Source organism: Scyliorhinus torazame, chromosome 2 (assembly GCF_047496885.1).
Source record: "Scyliorhinus torazame isolate Kashiwa2021f chromosome 2, sScyTor2.1, whole genome shotgun sequence".
Classification (NCBI taxonomy): domain Eukaryota; kingdom Metazoa; phylum Chordata; class Chondrichthyes; order Carcharhiniformes; family Scyliorhinidae; genus Scyliorhinus; species Scyliorhinus torazame.
The window spans coordinates 187,508,119-187,533,409 of NC_092708.1; the positions used below are offsets into that span (position 1 = coordinate 187,508,119).

Consider the following 25,291-nt stretch of genomic DNA (forward strand, 5'->3'; position numbering starts at 1 on the left):
ACAGCTTTTCCCCCGCTGTTGCCAGACTCCTAAATGACCCTCTTATGGACTGATTTCATTAACACTACACCCTGTATGCTTCATCCGATGCCGGTGCTTACGTAGTTACATTGTATACCTTGTGTTGCTCTATTATATATTTTCTTTTATTCCCTTTTCTTCCTATGTACTTGATGATCTGTTGAGCTGCTCGCAGAAAAATACTTTTCACTGTACCTCGGTACACGTGACAATAAACAAATCCAATCCAATCCAACCCAATCCCCGTGACACTGCTGCCACACCACCATCTCCCCCAGTGTAACAAACACTGGGGAGGATAGTGATCAACTTCAAGACGAAACAGAGAAGCTAGTGGAATGAATAGACACATGGCAGATTAAATCAAAGCCAAAAATTGTGAGGTGATATATTTTGTAGGAAGAACAAGGGAAGACAACACAATACACGGCTGAACAATACAATTTTGAAGAGATAAATGGGAAAACAATTATGGGGCTGCTTGTGCACAATTATTTGAAACTCCTTGGAGATTCAATGGTTTCTGCTTGTTTATCCAGGTCTACGAGAGCCTGCATCAGTACCGGAGAAGGAAACCTCCCCCAGTCATGCCCCAGGCCTCTGTACTTTGTCGAGAGGTGAGGAAAAGCTCTCTTCATTCACAAAAAGGCCTGGATTCAAATGTCTTCATCTCATCAAATACATCCTGTTGAACAAATTGCCCATGACTTCCACACAATGAAGCGACTGCCCAATATCACTGAATAACATTTACATTTGGGGCAGTCACACACTACTAACTAAGAGTTAACTCACAGTGGAAACTGTGCCTGGTTTTACACTATTGACAATAATCTGACTCAGACAGTCAAAGATGGTGGAGTGGGGGATGGGAAATTGTCAGACTGATGTCGCAAATGCTGAGGCATCATCATGGGACACCATAAGGGGGCTTTACTCTGTGTGTACTCTCCGTGCTGAATCTGTCCTGGGAGTGTTTTATGAGACAGCGTAGAGGGAGCTTTACACTGCACCTAACTCCGTGCTGTACCCGTCCTGGGAGTATTTGATGGAAACAATGTATTTTTGTGTCTAATTTTCATTTGTGACCATGTGATGAGTATGTGTACATGTGTGCTTGTGTGTGTATGTCTACATGAGTGTGCATGCGGTCAGTGTGCATGTGAGGGTCAGTGTTTGTGTATGTGTCTCAATATGTATTTGGGTCAGTGTGCATTTACGGGTCAATGTGTGTGTGTTATGTGTGTGTGTTGTGTAGGTTTGTGTGTGTTTGTCAGGTCTGTGTGTTTGGGTCTGTGTATGTACAGATCTGTTTGTGTTTCTACATGTATCAGTTAGTGTCTGTGTTCACCTTTCTAGGTGACAGAGCTGCTTCGTGAAACGTCTCGTTCAATGGATTTCCGAGAACTACACTGGCTACTTGGAAAACCTGATTTTCAGGCAAGAATTTTGGCATTAAAAGTGCGGCGATCAACACCTCGTGTGCTCACTGTCCAAGCCGGTGGCTGCAGCCTCCCGTCCATATCCAGCCCCCATGCCGCGTCTGTTGCCCCCCTCGTCCCCATCCTCCTCATCTGGAAAGGTGTCCCCTTCCGCGGGCTCCCCCTCTGCCTCCTCCTCCTCCAGCACATCGCCCCTCTGCTGGACTATATTGTGGAGGACGCAGCAGACAACAACGATGCGGCCGAATGGTACTGGAGGGCCCCTCCAGAGCGGTCCAGGCACCTGAAGCGCATCTTCAACAGGCTAAAGCACCTCTCGATCATACCCCTGGTTGCTGCATGGGCCTCATTGTATCGGGTCTCCGCGCGGTCTGTGGCCTCCGTATAGGCGTCATCAGCGATGACTGCAACAGGTAACTCTTGTCGCCCAGCAACCAGTCCCTCAGTTGGGGAGGGGGGTGCCCTCATGGGGCACCTCCGGCGCCTTGGCACCACCACCACCTCCTCATCCACATCGGTATCCTCATTGTGTGCCTCCCCCTCATTGTTGTGTGGTCATTGTCCGCCTCCTCCTCCTGCACCCGTCGAGCGGGCGGCCCTGCAGCCTGAGCGGGTGCCACCTTGCCCTCTGCAGCCCGTCCCTCTGCTGCAGCCGCCGCTGCCGCAGCCGCTATGAGCTGCCTGCGCTAACGCTGCCACAGGGCTGCATGCAGGTCAGCGAATTCCGCCATGGCGGCCAACATCGCTGGCTAGTGCCCAAACATTATGATTTGCAGGGGGTGGGTGGTACACAACATTTTTATCGATGGTGCATGGCCCCCTCTACAGCCAGGTGCCATGGGCTACATGTCTGCCCCGATTTGCTGATTACGCCACAGACACGCATGCACCCAGACTCCTGCCCACACCCTCCGTGCTCCAACCACTATTGCCCGTCCCTCCTGATAGCGCCATCGTTGGATGGCTATGCCCTCACAGTGGGTTGCCATGGGTGCAGCCCTGGTCTTTCCCGCCGATGGTTGCCGTCTGCTGGGACACCCTCCCGAACATGGAGGCCCACTCTCACCCCTTTGCTCCCCCCATCACCATGAACATGGAGTCCCTCCCTCCTCGCCCCCTCACCCCAACCCTCCCCGAACAGGGAGGCCCTCCCCCCGTCACCCCCCACCTCCCCCGAACATGGAGGCGGTCGCCCCCTTGCCCCCAGCACCCAACAGACGCAGGAACCCCCAAACGCTGGCTGCTCACCTCCTCACCCGCATCCCTTCCGCCTCCGCCACGGTCTCCACCATGGCGGAGGCAGAAGAGACTCCCTCCACTGCGCATGCGGGGAATGCCGTCAGCGGCCGCTGACGCTCCCGCGCATGCACCGCCCGGAGATGTCATTTCCGCGCCAGCTGGCGGGGCACCAAAGGCCTTTTCCGCCAGCTGGCGGGGCGGAAATTCATCCGGCGCCGACCTAGCCCCTTAAGGTTGGGGCTCGGCCCCCAAAGATCGGAGCATTCCGCATCTTTGGGGCGGCGCGATGCCCGACTGATTTGTGCCGTTTTGGGTGCCAGTCGGCGGACATCGCGCCGTTTCCGGAGAATTTCGCCCCTGGTATCAGATCTTGCCCACCATTTTTAATAGCATCCCAATGTGGCCTGAATCCATGAAAATCTGGGCCTTTGTATCCACAGTAGCCAAACTTTCAGAATTTTAATGCTGTCTGCTAGATTGTGCTTCAGCTTTCTCTTCTTGAGAGAAAAGAGCCTCAACTACTCATCCCTTCCTAATTGGTATAAACTCATAGCTCTGGTATGATGGGGATATGGTGGTGTAGTCGTAATGTCACTAGATCAGCAAGCAAGGAACCTAGGTTAATGTTCTGGGTGCACAGGTTCAAATCCCGTGCGAAATCCTCCGGAAACGGCACGATGTCCGCCGACTGGCGGCCAAAACTGTGCAAATCAGACGGGCATCGCGCCGCCGCAAAGGTGCGGAATGCTCCGCATCTTTGGGGGCCGAGCCCCAACCTTAAGGGGCTAGGTCGGCGCCGGATGAATTTCTGCCCCGCCAGTTGGCGGAAAATGCCTTTGGTGCCCCGCCAGCTGGCGCGGAAATGACATCTCCGGGCGGCGCATGCGCGGGAGCGTCAGCGGCCGCTCACGGCATTCCCCGCATGCGCAGTGGAGGGAGTCTCTTCTGCCTCCGCCATGGTGGAGACCGTGGCGGAGGCGGAAGGGAAAGAGTGCCCCCACGGCACAGGCCCGCCCGCGGATCGGTGGGCCCCGATCGCGGGCCAGGCCACCGTGGGGGCACCCCCCGGGGCCAGATCGCCCTGCGCCCCCCCCAGGACCCCGGAGCCCGCCCGCGCCGCCTTGTCCCGCCAGTAAGGTAGGTGGTTTAATCTACGCCGGCGGGACAGGCATTTTAGCGGCGGGACTTCGGCCCATCCGGGCCGGAGAATCGCGCGGGGGGGCCCGCCAACTGGCGCGGCGCGATTCCCGTCCCCGCCGAATCTCCGGTGCCGGAGACTTCAGCAACCGGCGGGGGCGGGATTCACGCCAGCCCCCGGCGATTCTCCGACCCGGCGGGGGGTTCGGAGAATCTCGCCCCAGATCTTTAAAAAACAATTTCTATAAATTTAGAGTACTCAATTCTGTTTTCCAATTAAGGGGCAGTTTAGCGTGGCCAATTCACCTACCCTGCAGATCTTTGGGTTGTGGGGGTGAGACCCATGCCGACATGGGGAGAATGTGCAAACACCACACGGACATTGACCTAGGGACTGGGATCGAACACAGGTCTCAGCGCCGTGAGGCAGCAGTGCTAACCAATGCGCCACCGTGCCGCTCAAATCCAATCTTGGCAGCTTGTGGAATTTGAATTCAATTAATTAAATCTGGATTGTTGTAAAAAGCCATCTGGCTCTCCAATGTCCTTTAGGGAAGGAAATCTGCCGTCCTTATCCTGTCTGGCCTGCTTATGACTCCAGACCCACAGCAATGTGGTTGACTCTTAACTGCTCCTCTGAAATGGCCTCGCCAGTTCAAGGACAATTAGGGTTGGACAACAGATGCTTTATTCTTTTCATAATACAGCGACCGGAATTGCATGCAGTACTCCAAGTATGGAAGTATGGTCTAATCAACATTCAATACAAGTTTAACATAACCTCTTCTATGTTTCAATTCGATTTCTTGTGTTGAACATGGTAGAGTATTGGTGATGTTGTTGGACGTGTAATAATATGAGTTTTAATCCCACCATGTTAGTTTGAGAAATTGAATATACTGGAAATAAGAACATAGAACATACAGTGCAGAAGGAGGCCATTTGGCTCATCGAGTCTGCACCCACCCACTTAAGCCCTCACTTCCCCCCCCTATCCCCGTAACCCAATGACCCCTCCTAACCTTTCCGGACACTAAGGGCAATTTATCATGGCCGATCCACCTAACCTGCACGTCTTTCGAATGTGGGAGGAAACCGGAGCACCCGGAGGAAACCCACGCAGTCACGGAGAGAACGTGCAGACTCCGCACAGACAGTGACCCAGCGGGGAATCGAACCTGGGACCCTGGCGCTGTGAAGCCGCAGTGATCGTCACTTGTGCTACCGTGCTGTAATTAAAAGCTGTTATCAGTAAAAATGGACCATTGGATTGTCGTAAAAGCTCAATTGGCTCACTAATGCCCTTCTGAGAGGAAAGCCTGCCGTCCTTCCCGGTTTGATCTATATTTGACACCAGCCCCCACACCAGACTGGGTGGGCATTTAACCCGACTCTAAAGTGGTCCATTCTGTTTGTCCACGCCCTCCATTTTTGATTCCTCAGTCGGCAAGTGGAATGAGTTTACCCTAGATTCTCACCAACCAGGAATGAGGCATGAGGTATCAGAATGGGATAGATGCCACAGTCTAAACTGATATGTTATTTTGACTAAGGGTGTTTGTCAATTGAACTGCAGAACTTGCACAGAACCAAATTCTCCAAAGGTGACAGATCAGTGCCTAAACCATTGCCATTCGTGCTGGCAAGGGGTCTTGTTGAAATAAAGGATATTATTAATAATATTATTATTACAATATATAGAAGGATGCATGTGTACACACACAAGAGCATTGCACTAACATGCACAAAAGAACATATATAACACCAGCAAGAACTCATATTGATGTAATCAAGAACATGTATACACACGTGCACCTGTATGCACACAAGGGTGTGAATGTGTACAGAAACACATGTATTCAGAATCACGTATGATCACATTAGTCTAAGATGTATAATCAGACAAAGACATGTACCTATGCACATGACATATACTAGCACATATATATAAGCACAGAAGAATACATGTGTTGTTTCGCAAGAGTCTGAAGGTGCATGTGCATGTGCTCTCATACAGCACACATACCACTTGAGGAGTTTAAATGGATTCAACATCAAATCATCAAAATCTCTATTTTGCTGCAAGAGTTTAACAGCTGCTGGTTTGATGATTGACAGGCCCTGCTCTCTGCTCACGACAGTGTGGCCCAGAAAGACTATGAGCCTCTCCTGCCTCCACTGCCAGGTTACATCCCTGAAGATGAGGAAGCCTTGAGGATAGTGTGCCTGGTGAAAAACAAGCACCCTTTGGTAAGGCCGCGTGATGTAAAGGACATACAGGACTGTGCTGTTTTCATTCATTGCCCTGTTTCAACAAGAACAAAATGTTTTTAAAATGCTCATACTTTAAGTTCTCTTATCTTCCCACTCTCTCCCTCTCAGTCACACAGTCTCACTCTCAGCTTCTCAGTCTCTGCTTTAATTATATGTATGGGATGGGACAGGAATGTGTTAGTTATGTGCATGGGTTATCCACATGTGTTGGTTAGTCACGTGATTGTTTTAATCATACGTATGTGTCAAGTCACATGTGTGGGTTTGTCACTGTCATGATATGCAAACATGCAACCAATGAACACTCAGAATAGGAGACAACCAATGGGCAGTCTGGACACTCAGAGGTGCCATCACCACAAGGGGGCATGACATAAACACTATAAAAGGGGTGAGGCACTCACACCCTGCCTCTTTCCACAGACAGACATCTAGAGAGTTAGACAGGGGTGATCAGCTGCATCACACCCAGCATGTGGCTTTGAGCAAGCTGATACAGTTAGACTGAGTTACTACAGTTAGATTAGCAGCGAGTCGAACTCATTTGAGAACTGTGTTGATAGTTCAATAAACACGTTGAACTCATTTTAGAGTCTGGAGCATCCTTTCGTTAAGACTGCATCAAGTAGCAGTCTGTGTTATCCGAAGCAGCATAACACAACAGTCACATGTTTGGATTGGTCACATGTGTGGGTTGGTTAATCGTAGGGCAGCGAGCTGTCTGGAACACAAAAGCCCAGAATTTCTTCAGATTGGCAATCTCCATCGGATTGCCATTCTGGATGGGCTCACCCTTGTTGAAATTCCAAAACCCCTAACCCCTGTCTCACCCAACCTTCCCAACCTTCCGCACTCAGACTGGGTGAGACAGGAGCAGTGAAGTGTGACCCCGGCTGCATTGGTGAGGAATAACTGGGGTGCAGGGAAGAAAGGAATGCCCCAATTTTACTATACAAGCTGCCATAAAGGAGACATTTAAAGAGACAGTTTAAAGGGAGAAGGTGAGTTTCAATGTTAAGTGGTTCAGACAATCGGAGGGGAGGCTGGGAGGGGTGGGGGGGTGGAGACCGGGAGGGAGGGTCAGGAGTGGGAGTGGCATAGGGGATCTGCTGGGGGGGTCGGGTGTGTGTGGGGGGTGTCCTATCATAGGCTGGGTCTGGATGTTTAAATAGTTACTCTGGAGTTAGAAGTGAATTTTGTTTTCTTCTAACTCTTTCAGAGCATCTATCAGGGTAAAATTGGTGGAACCATCTAAGGTTAGCGATTTAAATCGCTTCTGTCAGATGGTTCCCGGCCCAGTGCAATTGTCCAGAGGAGGTTAGTGCTTCTGGTCAATTGTTGGGTAAATCCTTACAGGGAACTTCTGAGAGGGATTTCCAGCACATCTTTGAGTACCCCCTAAAAGCAATGCTGGGGAACCAGGAAGTGGTCTATCCAAGCCAGATTGTTCCCCACCTGATGTAGAGGTAGTGATAGGGAGAGTAGGCTGAAGCCTCAGCTATTTACATGCCCATCGTCTCACTGGGACTTTAGGGTATTGGCAAGATCCTGAGCAAAGGATGGCTCTTGGTATCTTGATATATGAGCAATCCACAGTGCTGTGATACAGCAACGGATGCATCAGAGGCAGCAAGGTAGCAAAGCAAACTGGTTATTGATTTCACCCCGCTGTGCCTGATGTCACATCACTCACCCATCCCAAGCCTATGTACTCAAACTTCAGACTAAATCAGGAAGAGGCATGAGAGGCATGGATAGGGTGAATGCACTCAGTCTTTTTCCCAGGGTTGGGGAATTGAGAACTAGAGGGCATAGGTTTAAGTTAAGAGGGGAAAGAATTAATGGGAACCTGAGGAGCAACATTTTTACACAGAGGGTGGTATGTATGTGGAATGAGCTGCCGGAGGAAGAGGTTGAAGCAGGGACATTGACAACATTTAAACGGCATTTAGACAGATACATGGATAGGATAGGTAGAGGGATATGGGCCAAATGCAGGCAAATGGGGTTAGCTTAGATGGGCTTTTTGGTTGGCATGGACCAGTTTGGGCCGAAGGGCCTGTCTCCTTGCCAGAGATTCTCTGATTCTATGAAGTGACAGCTAAAGTGATTATGGAGCTCTTGATAATTGTACTGCTGGTTAAGGCTGCCTTTTCACCCTGTATGTTAGATATTACAACAACCACATGGTGTTAATTGGCTACAGTGAGACTGGGAGAGATTGATAACAAGCCCCAAATTTCTAACCTGTTTTTCTGAACGCAGGGTGCTACTATTAAACGTCATGAAGTGACAGGATCCATAGTAATAGCTCGAGTGATTCGTGGTGGCCTCGCTGATCGCAGTGGTGAGTAAGTCCTGAGGGCTAGTGGGTGGAGGTTGGTTTATTATTCGATAGTGTGTGGGCAGTGCAGAGGCTCGACAGCTGCCTGCGTCCATCAGTGGGTGAGGGCCAACTACCAGCTCGTGAGGTCGAAATATTGATCATACAACATCCTGAGGGGAATTGACAGGGCAAATAATGAGAGGGGGCAGAGTTTAAAAATTAGGGTTCTCCCATTTAAGACTGAGATGAGGAGAATTTCTTTCCCTCAGAGGGTTGTCAGTCTGTGGAATTCTCTTCCCCAGGGATCAGTGGGGGCTGGGCCAATGAATATATTAAAGGGTGAGTTAGAAAGAGTTTTAATCAACAAGGGAGTCGAGGGTTATGGGGGTCAGACAGGAAAGTGGAATTAAGGCCACAATCAGATCAGGAATGATCTTGCTAAATGATGGAGCAGGCCCGGGGGGCTGGTTAGCCTACTCCTGCTCCTATTTCTTGATTTCTTTATGGGTTTAGGCATTAAGTTAGTTCCATGGTTTCCCACCCCAGCAACAAGCAGGAGGTGGAATATTAATTCGGAGCCGGATTCGGGCGGGCCGAGGGAGTGAATGCTGAATACTCCAACCTTCAGCATAAACTACCTGGCAGCTGACCCCCCCCCAATCCAAGGTAAGAGTGGGAGCTGAAGTATAAAGATCTGGAGCAAAATTCTCCGGTATCGGCGCGATGGCTGCCGACCGGCGCCCAAAACGGCGCAAATCAGTCAGGCATCGCGCCGCCCCAAAGGTGCGGAATCCTCCACATCTTGGGGGGCCGAGCCCCAACCTTATGGGGCTAGGCCCGCGCCGGACTAATTTCCGCCCCGCCAGCTGGCGGAAAAGGCCTTTGGTGCCCCGCCAGCTGGCGCGGAAATGACATCTCCGGGCGGCGCATGCGTGGGAGCGTTAGCGGCCGCTCACGGCATGCCCGCGCATGCACTGTGGAGGGAGTCTCTTCCGCCTCCGCCATGGTGGAGACCGTGGCGAAGGCGGAAGGAAAAGAGTGCCCCCACGGCACAGGCCCGCCCGCGGATCGGTGGGCCCCTATCGCGAGCCAGGCCACCGTGGGGGCACCCCCCGGGGCCAGATCGCCCCGCGCCCCCCCAGGACCCCGGAGCCCGCCCGCGCTGCCTTGTCCCGCCGGTAAGGTAGGTGGTTTAATCTACGCCGGCGGGACAGGCATCCTAGCAGCGGTACTTCGGCCCATCCGGGCCAGAGAATCGCAGGGGGGGGGGGGGGGGCCGGCAACCGGCGCGGCGCGATTCCCGCCCCCGCCGAATCTCCGGTGCCGGAGAATTCGGCAACCAGCGGGGGCAGGATTCACGCCAGCCCCCGGCGATTCTCCGACCCGGCGGGGGGTCGGAGAATCTCGCCCCTGTTGTATAGTGTTCTGCGCCTGTCATCTTTTTAAAAATAAATTTAGAGTACCCAATTACATTTTTCCAATTAAGGGGCAATTTAACCTGGCCAATCCACCTAGCCTGCACATCTTCGGGTTGTGGGGGCAAAACCCACGCAAACACGGGGAGAATGTGCAAACTCCACACGGACATTGACCCAGAGCCGGGATCGAACCTGGAACCTCGGCGCCATGAGGCAGCAGTGCTAACCACTGTGCTACCATGATGCACCCTGTGCCTGTTATCTAACTGCCTTTGCCTTTCAGCAATGAATCTTTTTGTTCACTACTGGAAGCCTCCAGTGAATGTCATCAACCATCACAACTACCCACACCTTCTACTCACATGTTCGTGCTTCCACTCTATCAGAAGGTCAGGGGCAAAATTCTCCGCAATCGGCGCGATGTCCGCCGACCGGCGCCAAAAACGGTGCAAATCAGTCCGCATCGCGCCGCCCCAAAGGTGCGGAATCCTCCACATCTTGAGCGGCCGAGCCCTAACCTTGAGGGGCTAGGCCCGCGCCGGACTGATTTCCGCCCCGCCAGCTGGCGGGAAAGGCCTTTGGTGCCCCGCCAGCTGGCGCGAAACTGTCTTTGCCGGGTGGCGCATGCGCGGGAGCGTCAGCGGCCGCTCACGGCATCCCCGCGCATGTGCTGTGGAGGGGGTCTCTTCCTCCTCCGCCATGGTGGAGACCATGGCGAAGGCGGAAGGAAAAGAGTGCCCCCACGGCACAGGCACGCTCGCGGATCAGTGGGCCTCGATCGCGGGCCAGGCCACTGTGGGGGCACCCCCCGGGGCCAGATCACCCCGCGCCCCCCCCCAGGAACCCGGAGCTCGCCCGCGCTGCCTTGTCCCGCCGGTAAGAGAGGTGGTTTAATCCACGCCGGTGGGACAGGCATTCCAGCAGCGGGACTTCGGCCCATCTGGGCCGGAGAATCGCCGGGGGGGGGGGGGCCGCCAACCGGCGCGGCGCGATTCCCGCCCCCATCGAATATCCAGTACCGGAGAATTCGGCAACCGGCGGGGGCGGGATTCACGCCAGCCCCCGGCGATTCTCCAACCCGGCGGGGGGTCGGAGAATTCCGCCCCAGAAGTGGGGATGTTCACTGATGATTGTGCTATCTTAGACATCATTCATAATTCCTCAGATACTCAAGCAGCCCATGCCCATATTCAGCAAGACCTGCATAATGTACAGGCTTGGGCTGACAAGTGACAAGTAACATTTGTGCCATATAAGTGTCAGAAAATGACCTTCTCCAACAAGAGAGAGTCTATCACCCCATGACATTTAATGGCATTATGTTAAGAACCCCATTGATGTTAAATGTGAGACTATCCCAAAACCCAGAAGGGTAATGTGGAAAACCGGTACCTTGTGATGTATATTTTCAATTTGGTAAAATGTGAGGAAAGTTTATTAAAAGAATATTTTTATTCTCGTCATTTTCCACTTTTTCATCAAATATACACCCAACAAAAGATGACCAACAATAACATAACTAATACAATAGCAATCCCCCAACCAGCATCTCCTTCAACATACAAACCCAAACCTCCCCCATACATCCCAAATACAAAATAAGAAAGAGCAGGGGCGGGGTTCTTCGGAAGCCGGCGGGGCGGGCATCTCCGGCGGGACGGAGTGGCGTGAACCACTCCAGCGTCGGGCCGTGAGGCTGCAGGGCTAACCCACTGCACCACCGTGCTGCCCTCTCGAGCGTCAAATATTCCAGCAGGTCCCCCTGCCAAGCCGAGGCACAGGGCAGAGAAACTGACCGCCACCCCAACAGCATCCACCTTCGGGTAATCAGCGAGGCGAAGGCTAAGACAACTGCCCCCGTACACCTGCAGCCCAAGCTGGTCCGACACCCCGAATATGGAAGTGGGGGAGGGCTCCTCACGGACCCTCACCAGCTGAACAAACCCCCAACTGCACCCCCAGATCCTATCCAGCTGAACAATCCTCCACCTACTTCCCCTGGACCCTCTCCAGCTGAATAATCCTCCACCTACTCCCCTGGACCCTCTCTAGCTGACCAATCCCCTACCCGCTCCCCATTGATCCTCTCCAGCTGTTTTCATCTGTCCCTGGGGTAAGAGCTGAAGGTGTTTGTGTGGCTGATATTACTGACTGTTCAACAACAGCTCTCTTGGAGGGTTTGGAAGCAGGAAATGGTGTGAGATGGGGGCTGTGGTGTGAGGTGGAGCCCGTGGTGTGGGTCGTGATGTTTACTGTAGCCACTTGGTACAGTGCTAATAAACTCAATCCACTGCAACACACTGATAGACATTCGTGTTCTGTTGTTTCAGGGTTGCTCTTTGCTGGGGATCAACTGGTTGAAGTCAACGGGATGCCGGTCGCTGGGTTGGAGCCTGAACAGATCATCCAGTTCCTGGTAACAGTTTCCTGCAAGTTGAACAGCCACTTCCTCTCTGTTTTGATGGCTATCCTTACTGCTCCCAGAATGACTCCTTCTACAAAAGGCACTTCCTGAACTCCCATAGCACTGACTGTCCATCACTCAGGCCTTCATATGTCGAACTAGTAAGGCTGGATTTACGACTGTAAGGACCCTGCCAATCCTCTCCTTATGCCACATCCACACATTTCCAACAGGCGTCACTGGGGAGGTGACCAGGAGTCCTGGCCCAGCCTGAGGCCTGTTAGCTCCTCTGAGTACTGCCCTTACTTTGGAGATAAATCATTGCTGTCCTACTGAGTATAACCTGGTCTCCGTGTCTCAATGACCCACTGCCTTAAAAATATACCTCACCGGGGTTGATCTTAATGCCTGTACCCACTAGGCAGAACTCAAGCCGGGGTCAAGGAATTGGGGGAATTTATATTCTGTTCCCAAAACAATCTGGGCAAATTAAACCAAGGTCCAAGTCAACAAAGACCTCTTTCATCATGTGGAACAAACACCTTTGGTGTAATCAGTCTTTAATCTATCATTTCAATCTGATTAATGAGTTAGGAAGCATTATCAGGGGCGAGATTCTCCGACCCCACGCCGGGTCGGAGAATCGCCGGGGGCTGGCGTGAATCCCGCCCCCGTCGGTTGCCGAAGTCTCCTGCACCAGAGATTCGGCGGGGGCGGGAATCGCGCCGGTTGGCGGGCCCCCCCGCTCGATTCTCCGGCCCGGATGGGCCGAAGTCCCGCCGATAAATTGCCTGTCCCGCCGGCGTAAATTAAATCACCTACCTTACTGGCGGGACAAGGCGGCGCGGGCGGGCTCCGGGGTCCTGGGGGGGGGTGCGGGGCGATCTGGCCCCGGGGGGTGCCCCCACGGTGGCCTGGCCCGCGATCGGGGCCCACCGATCCGCGGGCAGGCCTGTGCCGTGGGGGCACTCTTTCCCTTCCGCCTCCGCCACGGGCTCCACCATGGCGGAGGTGGAAGAAACTCCCTCCACTGCGCATGCGCGGGAATGCCGTCAGCGGCCGCTGACGCTCCTGCGCATGCGCCGCCCGGAGATGTCATTTCCGCGCTAGCTGGCGGGGCAACAAAGGTCGTTTCCGCCAGCTAGCGGGACGGAAATTCCTCCGGCGCCGACCTAGCCCCTCAATGTTGGGGCTCGGCCCCCAAAGATGCGGAGCATTCTGCACCTTTGGGGCGGCGCGATGCCCGTCTGATTGGCGCCGTTTTGGGCGCCAGTCGGCGGACATCGCGGCATTTCCGGAGAATTTCGTCCCAGATTCTCCAACCTAACCTTGTAACTAAAATCCCCTCATCCCCATGAACCAGTCTAGTAAATCTCCAAACCCTCTCAAGGACCCTCACATCCTTCCTAAAGTGTTTTTTTTTTTTTTTTTTTTTTTTTTTTTTTTTTTTTTTTCTCTCTCCCTCCATTGCCTCTCTCTCTCCCTCCATTGCCTCTCTCTCTCCCTCCATTGCCTCTCTCTCTCCCTCCATTGCCTCTCTCGCTCCCTCCATTGCCTCTCTCTCTCTCTCTCTCCATTCTCTCTCTCTCCCTCCCTCCATTCTCTCTCCCTCCCTCCCTCCATTCTCTCTCCCTCCCTCCATTCTCTCTCTCCCTCTCCCACTCGGTTTCTACATTCTCCCTCTATCTCCCTCAGTCACTCTCTGTGTTTACATTCTTTCTCTCTCCCTCACTCGCACTGTTTACATTCTCTCACCCTCACACATCAACTCACTCTCACTCACTGCGTTTACATTCTCTCTCCCTCACTCTCCCTCCCTCACCCTCACACATGCACTCTCACTCACTGTTTACATTCTCTCTTTCCCTCACTCACACATTCATTCATTCATTTACTCACCCTCACACTCTCTCCGGGTTTTTACACACACTCTCTCCCTGACACTCACTCTCTACCACTCTGGGTGTTTACACAAACTCTCACTCTCTCTCTCTCCCTCACACTCTCTCACCCTCTCTGGGTGTTTACACATTCTCTCTCTCACACTCAACTCTCTCTGAATGTTTACACACACACTCTCTCCCTCACACTCACTCTCTCTGGGTGTTTACACTCACTCTCTCTCAAACTCACTCTCTCCGGGTGTTTATACACTCTCTCTCCCTCACACTCACTCTCTCTCTCTGGGAGTTTACACACACTCTCTCTCTGAAACTCACTCTCTCCGGGTGTTTATACACACTCTCTCGCTCACACTCACTCTCCCTGGGTGTTTACACACACTCTCTCTCTCTCTCAAATTCACTCCCTCACACTCACTCTCTGGGTGTTTACACACACTCTCTCTCAAACCCACTCTCTCTGGGTGTTTACACTCACGCTCTCTGGGTGTTTACACACTCCATCCCTCAACTCCCTCTCTGTGTGTTTCCACACTCTCTCCCTCACTCCCTCTCCCTCTGGGTGTTTACACACTCTCTCCCTCTCTGGGAGTTTACACACTCACTCTCTCGGTGTTTACACACTCCCTCCCTCCCTCTCTGCGTGTCTACACACTCTCTCTCTCTCTCTCTGGGTGTTTACACACTCACTCTCTCTGGGTGTTTACACACTCTCCCTCCCTCCCTCCCTCACTCTCTCTCTCCCTCCCTCACTCCCTCACTCTCTCCCTCCCTCACTCTCTCCCTCCCTCACTCTCTCTCTCCCTCCCTCACTCTCTCCCTCCCTCACTCTCTCCCTCCCTCACTCTCTCCCTCCCTCACTCTGGGTGTTTACACACTCCCTCCCACTCTCCCTCGCTGGGTGTTTACACACTCCCTCCTTCCCTCTGTCTCGGTGTTTACACACTCCGTCCCTCACTGGGTGTTTACACACTCCCTCCCTCCCTCACACTCTCCCTCCCTGGGTGTTTCCACTCTCTCCCTCACTCACTATCCCTCCCTCTCTGGGTGTTTACACACTCACTCTCTCTGGGTGTTTACACACTCACTCTCTCTCACTCTCTCTGGGTGTTTACACACTCACTCTCTCTCTCTCTCTCTGGGTGTTTACACACTCCCTCCATCCCTCTCTGGGTGTTTACACACTCCCTTCCTCCCTCTCTGGGTGTTTACACACTCCCTCCCTCCCTCCCTCCCTCTCTGGGTGTTTACACCCTCCCTCCCTCCCTCCCTCTCTGGGTGTTTACACCCTCCCTCTCTGGGTGTTTACACCCTCCCTCCCTCTCTGGGTGTTTACACCCTCCCTCCCTCCCTCCCTCTCTGGGTGTTTACACCCTCCCTCCCTCCCTCTCTGGGTGTTTACACCCTCCCTCCCTCCCTCCCTCTCTCCCTCTCTGGGTGTTTACACCCTCCCTCCCTCCCTCCCTCTCTGGGTGTTTACACCCTCCCTCCCTCCCTCCCTCTCTGGGTGTTTACACCCTCCCTCCCTCCCTCTCTGGGTGTTTACACACTCCCTCCCTCCCTCCCTCTCTGGGTGTTTACACACTCCCTCCCTCCCTCTCTGGGTGTTTACACCCTCCCTCCCTCCCTCTCTGGGTGTTTACACCCTCCCTCCCTCTCTCTCTGGGTGTTTACACCCTCCCTCCCTCTCTCTCTGGGTGTTTACACACTCCCTCCCTCCCTCTCTGGGTGTTTACACCCCCCCTCCCTCCCTCTCTGGGTGTTTACACCCCCCTCCCTCCCTCTCTGGGTGTTTACACACTCCCTCACTCTCTCTCTCTCTCTCTCTCTCTCCGGGTATTTACACACTCCCTCACTCTCACACTCTCTCTCTCTCTCTCTCTCTCCGGGTGTTTACACACTCCCTCACTCTCTCTCTCCGGGTGTTAACACACTCTCTCTCTCTCCGGGTGTTTACACACTCCCTCACTCTCTCTCTCTCTCTCTCTCCGGGTGTTAACTCACTCTCTCTCTCTCTCCGGGTGTTTACACACTCCCTCACTCTCTCCGGGTGTTAACTCACTCTCTCTCTCTCTCTCTCTCCGGGTGTTTATACACTCCCTCACTCTCTCTCTCTCTCTCTCTCCGGGTGTTAACTCACTCTCTCTCTCTCTCTCTCCGGGTGTTTACACACTCCCTCACTCTCTCACTCTCTCCGGGTGTTAACTCACTCTCTCTCTCTCTCCGGGTGTTTACACACTCCCTCACTCTCACTCTCTCTCTCTCTCTCTCCGGGTGTTAACTCACTCTCTCTCTCTCTCCGGGTGTTTACACACTCCCTCACTCTCTCACTCTCTCCGGGTGTTAACTCACTCTCCCTCTCTCCGGGTGTTTACACACTCCCTCACTCTCTCTCTCTCTCTCTCTGGGTGTTAACTCACTCTCTCTCTCTCCGGGTGTTTACACACTCCCTCACTCTCTCTCTCTCTCTCTCTCTCACTCTCTCCGGGTGTTAACTCACTCTCTCTCTCTCCGGGTGTTTACACACTCCCTCACTCTCTCTCTCTCTCTCTCTGGGTGTTAACTCACTCTCTCTCTCTCCGGGTGTTTACACACTCCCTCACTCTCTCTCTCTCTCTCTCTCTCACTCTCTCCGGGTGTTAACTCACTCTCTCTCTCTCCGGGTGTTTACACACTCTCTCTCTCTCACTCTCTCCGGGTGTTTACACACTCCCTCACTCTCTCTCTCTCCGGGTGTTAACTCACTCTCTCTCTCTCTCCGGGTGTTAACTCACTCTCTCTCTCTCTCCGGGTGTTAACTCACTCTCACTCTCTCCGGGTGTTAACTCACTCTCACTCTCTCCGGGTGTTTACACACTCTCTCTCTCTCACTCTCTCCGGGTGTTTACACACTCTCTCTCTCTCACTCTCTCCGGGTGTTTACACACTCCCTCACTCTCTCTCTCTCCGGGTGTTAACTCACTCTCTCTCTCTCTCTCACTCTCTCACGGTGTTAACTCACTCTCTCTCTCTCCGGGTTTACACACTCCCTCTCTCTCTCCGGGAGCCGGCCTTTTCCTTCCTAAAGTGTTGTGACCAGACCTCGGCACAATACTCTAGCTTAACCACAACTTTATATCGTCCCTGGTTTTGTATTCAATACCTCTATTTATGAAGCCCAGTGTGATGAACGGTTACTGTAATACTGTACCCTTGTCGTCATGTAAGGTGATGTCCCCTTTAAGACCGGGCTTGGAACCCTGGAGGACTCTGTCTCCGGCTCCGCCCATCTGGGAGCCGTATATAAGGGGTCGCCTTGTGGGTGGCACCTCTGTTAGCAAACGTCTCAGCACCAGACTAGTTCTTAGCTTATTAAAGCCTTCTTTACCGTTTACACTCTAAGCGTCGTTATTGAGGGTACCACACCCAGATTCCATAAGCTTTGCTGACAGCTCTTTCGCTATGTGCTGTCATCTTCAAAGATCGATGCATATGAACCCACAGGTCCCTCTGTTCCTGAACAGTCTTTAGGCCTGTGCCATTAAGTCTATATTGTATCGCCCTATTCCTTCTGCCAAATGCATCACCTCACACTTTTTTAAATTCCATCTGCTGCTTGTCTGCGCATTCTGCAAGCCTATCCATACCCTTGGCTTCAGGAAGAACTGCGCCCCAGTGAGAGGAGGGGTCCTGTATCCCAGTGCGAGTCAGCACCTTCGGGAGAGGAGGGGTCCTGTATCCCAGTGCGAGTCAGCACCTTCGGGAGAGGAGGGGTCCTGTATCCCAGTGCGAGTCAGCACCTTCAGGAGAGGAAGAGGTACCTGTACCCCAATGAGAGTCAGCACCTTCAGGAGAGGAGGGGGACCTGTACCCCAAAGAGAGTCAGCACCTTCAGGAGAGGAGGGGCACCGGTACCCCAATGAGAGTCAGCACTTTCAGGAGAGGGGGGTACTAGGGACTGCTGTTTCGTTTTATTATCTGTTTGGGTGGAGGGTTGGGGCGAAAAACTGGAAAAGGAGGGCGGGTGCCAGAGGGATGAGTGAGGGGTGTTTGTTGTGGTTGGCTTTTGTACTTCTTGGTTATGTATTTGGCTTTTTCAAAACTTTGCTCTAAACAGTGGGCGGCACGGTAGCACAGTGGTTAGCTCTGCTGCCTCACAGCTGCAGGGACCCGGGTTCAATTCCGGCCTCGGGTCACTGTCTGTGTGGAGTTTGCACGTTCTACCTGTGTCTGCGTGGGTTTCCTCTGGGTGCTCCAGTTTCCTCCCACAGCCCAAAGATGTGCAGGTCAGGTAGATTGGCCATGCTAAATTGCCCCTTAGTGTCCAAAAGGTTAGTTGGGGTAAATGGGTTATGGGGATAGGGTGGAGGTGTGGGCTTAAGTAGGGTGCTCTTTCCAATTGCCAGTGCAGACTTGATGGGCCGAATGGCCTCCTTCTGCACTGTAAATTCTATGATTCTACAATATACCCAAGTGAGAATGAAAATCTTTGTAGACTTGATGGGGGGGGGGGGGTCTTAGTCGCTTAAGTAGTTGATCAGGGCACCGGAAGCAAGAAGGTAGACTTTATTTTATGCAGGTAGATATTGTTGGTACTCGCTCTGCAGCTTAAGGTGAAGACTGGGGAGCTGTGGCAGCTTCAGGTCTCCCTATCTGTCTTAACCTGCCATCAGTTAGATTGTGGATCTTCAAATGTTTAGATACATGCAGGTTCGAGATTTTGCCAGAAAGGAGATACAGAACTTCCCAGAGGAGCCGGCCTCTACATTGCTGGAGGAGGTGCCGACGACAGGGGGACTGGAGAAGAGGGTAGTGTCAGCGGTTTATGGAGCTATTTTGGAAGAGGAGAAGGCACCATTGGAAGGGATCAAAGCAAAGTGGGAGGAAGAGTTGGGAGTGGATATGGAGGAGGGGTTCTGGTGTGAGGTGCTCCGGAGAGTGAATGCCTCCACTTCGTGCGCAAGGTTGGGGCTGATACAGCTGAAGGTGGTATACAGAGCACGCCTCACGAGGGCGAGGATAAGCCGATTTTTGAAGGAGTAGAAGATGTGTGTGAACGTTGCGGGAGGGGCCCGCTAATCACGTTCATATGTTTAGGTCCTGTCCAAAGCTAGAGGATTACTGGAAGGAGATTTTTAGGGTAATTTCTAAAGTGGTGCACGTGAAACTGGACCCGGGCCCCCGGGTGGCCATATTTGGGGTGTCGGACCAGCCAGGGTTGGAAACGGGTGCGTAGGCAGATGTTGTAGCCTTCGCCTCGTTGATCGCCCGAAGTCGGATCCTGATGGGTTGGAGAGCAACCTCTCCACCCTGTGCCCTGGTGTGGCGGGGGGACCTGCTGGAATTCTTGACTCTTGAGAAAGTTAAGAGAACTGAGGAAAAGGATGGAGCGGTTCTACAATTCATGGGCATTATTCATTATGCTCTTTCAAGAACTGGATAACATTGAACATTAGTTGGGGGGGGGGGGAGGGTTGTGGGGAGGGGGGCTGTGTGTGTTAATGGCGACTATGGGTGATTCCTGATTCCTTTTGTCATTTGTTTATGTGAACATGCGGGCTAATGTTTGGGGTTTGGTGGGAGGATGGGATCGTTGTTATTGACATGGGGATTGACATATTTGTTACTGATTATTGTTTATTGTTGGTGGGTGTAAATTTGGGAGAAAAAGTGAAAAAGGAGAATAAAAAATATTTTAAAAAAGAAGATTATGGATCATCACGATATACCCAAGCAACAGTTAGTTATACAGTGGGACCTGGACAGAAAGAAAGATTTGTATTTATATAGTGCCCATCACATCCACTGGACATCCCAGAGCACTCTGCAGCCAATGAAGTATCTTTTATGCATAGTCACTGCTGTAGTGTAGGAAACGTAGCAGCCAATGCACACAGCAATCTCCCACAGACAGCAATTTGATAATGACCAGATCATCTGTTCTGTGAGGTTCATGAAGGGATTAATATTGGCCAAGGCAGAGGGGATAACTCTTCTGTGAGAGAATTTTTACACCCACCTGTAAGAGCAGATGGGGGCCTAATGTCTCATCTGAAGGGTGTTGCCTCCAACAGTGCAGCACTCCCTCTGTAATGTACCGGAGTGTCAGCCAAGATTTCTGTGCTCAGGTTTCTGGAGTGGGACCTGAGCACACCTCCTCCTGCCTCAGAGGTGAGAGTGCTAACCACTGACCTCAGCTGATAACAGCACTCAATTGGCAGATAGAGTTGGAAAAAGTTCCCCCCTCTAAAACTCACTGAGGAACTGTTTTGCTCATATTGTGTATTATTTGTGCTATGTGTTTGATAAAAGTGACCATTAATCCATTGTCAATTCGAATAGGCCAAGTCTGAAGCCAGCGTTGTGTTCAAGCTTATTCCAGTGTCACATCGGCCAACAAGCTCCTCTCAAAACATGGTAAGGCCTCTGTCATACCGATAATCCCTCAGAGACGAGTTTATATTTCAGGGCGGCACGGTGGTGCAGTGGTTAGCATTGCTGCCTACGGTGCTGAGGACCCGGGTTCGATCCCGGCCCCGGGTCACTGTCTGTGTGGAGTTCGCACATTCTCCCCGTGTCTGCGTGGGTCTTACCCCCACATCCCAAAGATGTGCAGGGTAGGTGGATTGGCCATGCTAAATTGCCCCATAATTGGAAAAAAAAATAATTGGGTACTAGAATTTTTTTAAAAAGAGGCTAGTTTATTTTACCGTACCCAGTGTTGAGGTGGGATTTACGTCATCCTTGACCCTATACCCTGAATCTTTGGCTGTCTGCTATCTGCCTTCCACTCTATCCCAGCACCACACATAGTCACTTCCCGTCCGCACCAATATCTACCTGTTTCCATGCCTTGTCTTTCGCTACCCAAACTCTTTGACACTTCCTTGTCCACATATTCTCACTCTATGGGTGCAGTTCAGGGAGAATGGCCCTTTGGGGAGAGGAATAGTAGTTTTGTTATTTCTGTGTATACCATAATAAATCAGTTGTTCAATTCTACCCGACCATGTGTTCCTGTTGTCTCTCCCATTCGGGTTCTTCAGAGGCATTAGAGGGAACATGAGGGAAATCCTTTTACCCAGAGGGTGGTGGGAACCTGCCTAAGTTAGTGGTTGAAACTGAAACACTCAATTCATTTAAAAAGTACCTGGGTCTGCATCTAAAGTGTGGTAACCAGCAAGGCTACGGACCAGGTTGAGCCAGGGAAGTGGGACGGAAATTTTCGGAAATGGGAGGAGAAGGGGATTAAGACGCTAAAAGATTTGTTTCTTGGGGGTCGGTTTGCAGGATTGAAGGAGCTGGGAGCAAAGTCTGGGCTGGAGCAGGGGGAAATGTTTAGATACATGCAGGTTCGAGATTTTGCCAGAAAGGAGATACAGAGCTTCCCGGTGGAGCCGGCCTCCACATTGCTGGAGGAGGTGCTGACGACAGGAGGACTGGAGAAGGGGGCAGTGTCAGCGGTTTACGGGGCTATTTTGGAAGAGGAGTAGGCACCACTGGAAGGGATTAAAGCAAAGTGGGAGGAAATGGGTATGAAGGAGGAGTTCTGGTGTGAGGTGCTCCGGAGAGTGAATGTCTCCGCCTCGTGCACGAGGTTGGGGCTGATACAGCTGAAGGTGGTGCATAGAGCACACCTCACAAGGGCGAGGATGAGGTGGGGGGGGGGGGGGGGGGGGGGGGGGGGGGAGCTGTATGTGTTAATGGTGTCTATGGGGGATTCCTGATTCCTTTTTGTTATTTGTTTATGTTGACATGTGGCTAATGATTGGGGGTCGGTGGGAGGATGGGAGCGTTGTTATTGATATGGGGATTGACATTATATTCGTTACTGCTTATTGTTTAATATTGGTGGTTGCAAATTTGGGAGAAAATGTGAAAAAGGAGGAGAATAAAAATGTTTTTAAAAAATAGGAGCAGGCATTTGGCCCTTCGAGCCTGCTCCACAGTTCAATAAGATCACGACTGACCTGATTGTAGCCTTGACTCTATTTTCCCACGTCCTCCATACACCCCCACCCCACCATAAATCTTGACTCTCCTGTCAGTCAAAGATCTGTCTAACTCAGCCTTGAATATATTCTATGACGCACAGCCTCCACAGCTCAGGGTGTGAGAGAATTTCAAAGCCCAGCAACTCTGAGGGAGGAAATTCCTCCTCATCTCCATCTTTACATTTCCATATTTAATGGGAGGTCCCTTATTTTGGCACTGTGCTCCTGAGTTCTCGTTTCCCCCATATGAGGAAACAATCTCAGCATCTACCCTGTCAATAAGATCGCCTCCCATTCTTCTAAACTCCGATGAGTAAAGGCCCACTGCTAGACCTTTCCTCATAAGCTAACCAAGTATGAGTCATGACTGTCTCTTTTAGAATTTGATGGACCTGTTGTGTATTCCCAGCATCCTCTCTTTCTTGTTCAGATATAACAGTTTCTTCTATTTCATTCTTGGTATAATTTATTTTCAACCGTTGACTACACACTGTGCACAGTTGACAGCACCTGATGTAGAGTTGTTTGCAATTCCTTCTTTCCTGCAGCTTTATGTCAGAGCCCTGGTGGATTACTGCCCGCAGGATGATCCCGCCATCCCCTGTTCGGAAGCCGGCCTGACCTTCAGGAGAGGAGACATCCTGCAGATTGTCGACCAGAATGATGCGCAGTGGTGGCAGGCCAAGAATATCACAACCCTCTCGAGATGCGCAGGGCTGGTTCCCTCCAACAACCTGCTGAAGAGGTGAGACGACTGTCCCTGAATGTGTAGCAACAGGACTGTGTGAAGGCACAAATGATGCAGTACGCAGGCCGGTCCCTCTCACTGAATTACTGATAAATATAAGCAGAGATGGAGATCTTGTGGCACAATGGAGAGCATACCTCTCTTTGAGCCAGAAGATCCGAGGTCAAGTCCAACTCAGGACTTGATGGCCAAGAACCATAACAGAACCAAACAGATTGAGTAACACACTGATGGCAGACAGTAAAAGTGGGAAAGATTCCTGGTCAGCTATGTGATGGAAAGAAAATTGGAGCCTCTACCATCACTATCTATAGCTCCAGGCCGCAACATGCATGTAAAAGCATGGGATACCACAGCAACTTGGAGTCTTTGAGGGTTTTGGTTGGCTCAGTTGGCTGGACAGCTGGTGTGGGTCAGATTGCTGCCGACAACATGGGGCTCATTCCCCATTCTGGCTGGAAGGATTTGGGACCTGCCTCCTTGCCCTCCCCATAGCGCTGTGGGTCAGATCTGCCTTTGGACAGGGAACTCCAAAAGAAAAATGAGCAGAGATGGTTGTGGCTCCCTGTCAACCCTGCGACCAGGATAAGAAGGGCTGACTCACTATCTCCTATCTTTAAGATGCAACAAGGACCCACCTGCTCTGGAAGGTGGACCTAAAACATCATGTGGCCCTATTTCAAAGAAGAGGTGGGGAGTTCGCCCTGGGTTCTGTCATAATATACATCTATGTATATAGTGGAGTGCAGACAGGCAGTGATTGACACACAGGATGACCAGTAAGCACGCAGAACAGAGCAGCCAATCACCAGACAGGACACGACCACTATAAAGCCAGAGGGCACCAGTTTTCCCACTCTCTCGGGACCCAGCCTCTGGGACAGTGAGCTGGCCAGTGCAAACACCATGTGGTAGCTAGTAAGTCTGGTTAGGCTAGTATCAGGTCTCCAGTCAAGTCAGCATAATGTCAACCCACAGTTGAACATGTATAATAGTTTAGATGTTACATAAAATCGTGTTGCATCTTATCAAGTGTTGGAGGTCTGTCTCTCGCTACACTGCATCAAGTCATCAAGTGCAGTCCACATCAACCCAGCCTACCCAACACATCAGGTTCAGGGCAAATATTTATCTCTCAATCAACATCGCTTCCAAAATATATTATCTGTCATTAAAACATTGTTTTGTCGGAGTTTGCAGTGTACTAACTGGCATTTTCTACATTATTACAATAACAACACTTTATTGGATTTAAAATGCTTTTGGATATCCTGTGGTTGTGGAAGGTTATATCAGCTGCTTCACAGAGAGGTAATCAGGCAAAAGAATATATAAATGCCAAGCCAAAGAAGGACACATTGGGAAGGTATCTAAAGTTTAACTGAGAGGGGAGGAATTAGAAAGGTCTTCAAGGAGTTTAGTTTGGGAATTCCAGAGAGTCAACTATTTTCATTTCAGCGACCATCAAAAGAAGACTTTGAGAACGTTATCTCCGTTTCTCTCTCCGCAGGTGCTTCCAGACCTACTGTGTTTAGTCAGCATTCTCTGTTTGGATTTCAGATTTGCAGCACCCACTGTTCCACTGCATTTTGCTTTTATTACATTTTTGGAGCACTGCTCTCATCTCTCAGAAGTTGCCAAAAGTCTTTGAAATACAGTCCTTCCTTTGAAATGTAGTTACTACTTATTAAACCTCCATAGCAGCCCATTTGCCAGATACCGGCATTAGCAGGATGATGAACGACCAGTTAATCTGTCTTTCTAGAGAGTGTGGTCAGGGAACTGGAGACATGCTACTCTTCCTCACATAGGGCTGGGCTATCTTTAACACTCACCTAATCAAAGGAAATCATCGCAATGATGGTCTTATAGGATGAACCAAACTGATACAGCACGGGGTCAGATACAGAGCAGCTCCCTCTAAACTTTCCCCATCAAACACTCCCAGGACAGGTACAGCACGTGGTTTGATACAGAGTAAAGCTCCCTCTAAACTTCCCCCATCAAACACTCCCAGGACAGGTACAGCACGTGGTTCGATACAGAGTAAAGCTCCCTCTAAACTTTCCCCATCAAACACTCCCAGGACAGGTACAGCACGCAGTTAGATACCGAGTAAAGCTCCCTCTACATTGTCCCCATCAAACACTCCCAGGATAGGTACAGCACAGGGTTAGATTCAGAGTGAAGCTCCCTCTAAACTGCCCCATCGAACACTCTGAGGACAGGTACAGCATAGGGTTAGATACAGAGTGAAGCTCCTTCTTCACTGTCCCCATTAAACACTCCCAGACAGGTACTGCACGGGGTTAGATACAGAGTAAATCTCCCTCCATACTGTCCCCATCAATCACTCCCAGGACAGGTACAGCATGGGGTTAGATACAGAGTAAAGCACCCTCTATACT

The 25,291-nt window shown here is 51.5% G+C and overlaps 1 protein-coding gene across 2 annotated transcripts in view; it reads left to right on the plus strand.

The window, feature by feature from the left end:
• The window catches only part of LOC140394247 (MAGUK p55 subfamily member 4-like), a 126,509-nt gene that overhangs the window by 39,631 nt on the left and 61,587 nt on the right, over positions 1-25,291 (plus strand). For both annotated transcript variants that reach the window (XM_072481299.1, XM_072481291.1), the window contains exons 3-9: positions 561-638; positions 1,381-1,461; positions 5,958-6,089; positions 8,379-8,460; positions 12,188-12,273; positions 20,484-20,558; positions 22,684-22,880. In XM_072481299.1, the coding sequence (XP_072337400.1) occupies positions 561-638; positions 1,381-1,461; positions 5,958-6,089; positions 8,379-8,460; positions 12,188-12,273; positions 20,484-20,558; positions 22,684-22,880 (731 nt within the window). The remainder of the gene's footprint in view (positions 1-560; positions 639-1,380; positions 1,462-5,957; positions 6,090-8,378; positions 8,461-12,187; positions 12,274-20,483; positions 20,559-22,683; positions 22,881-25,291) is intronic.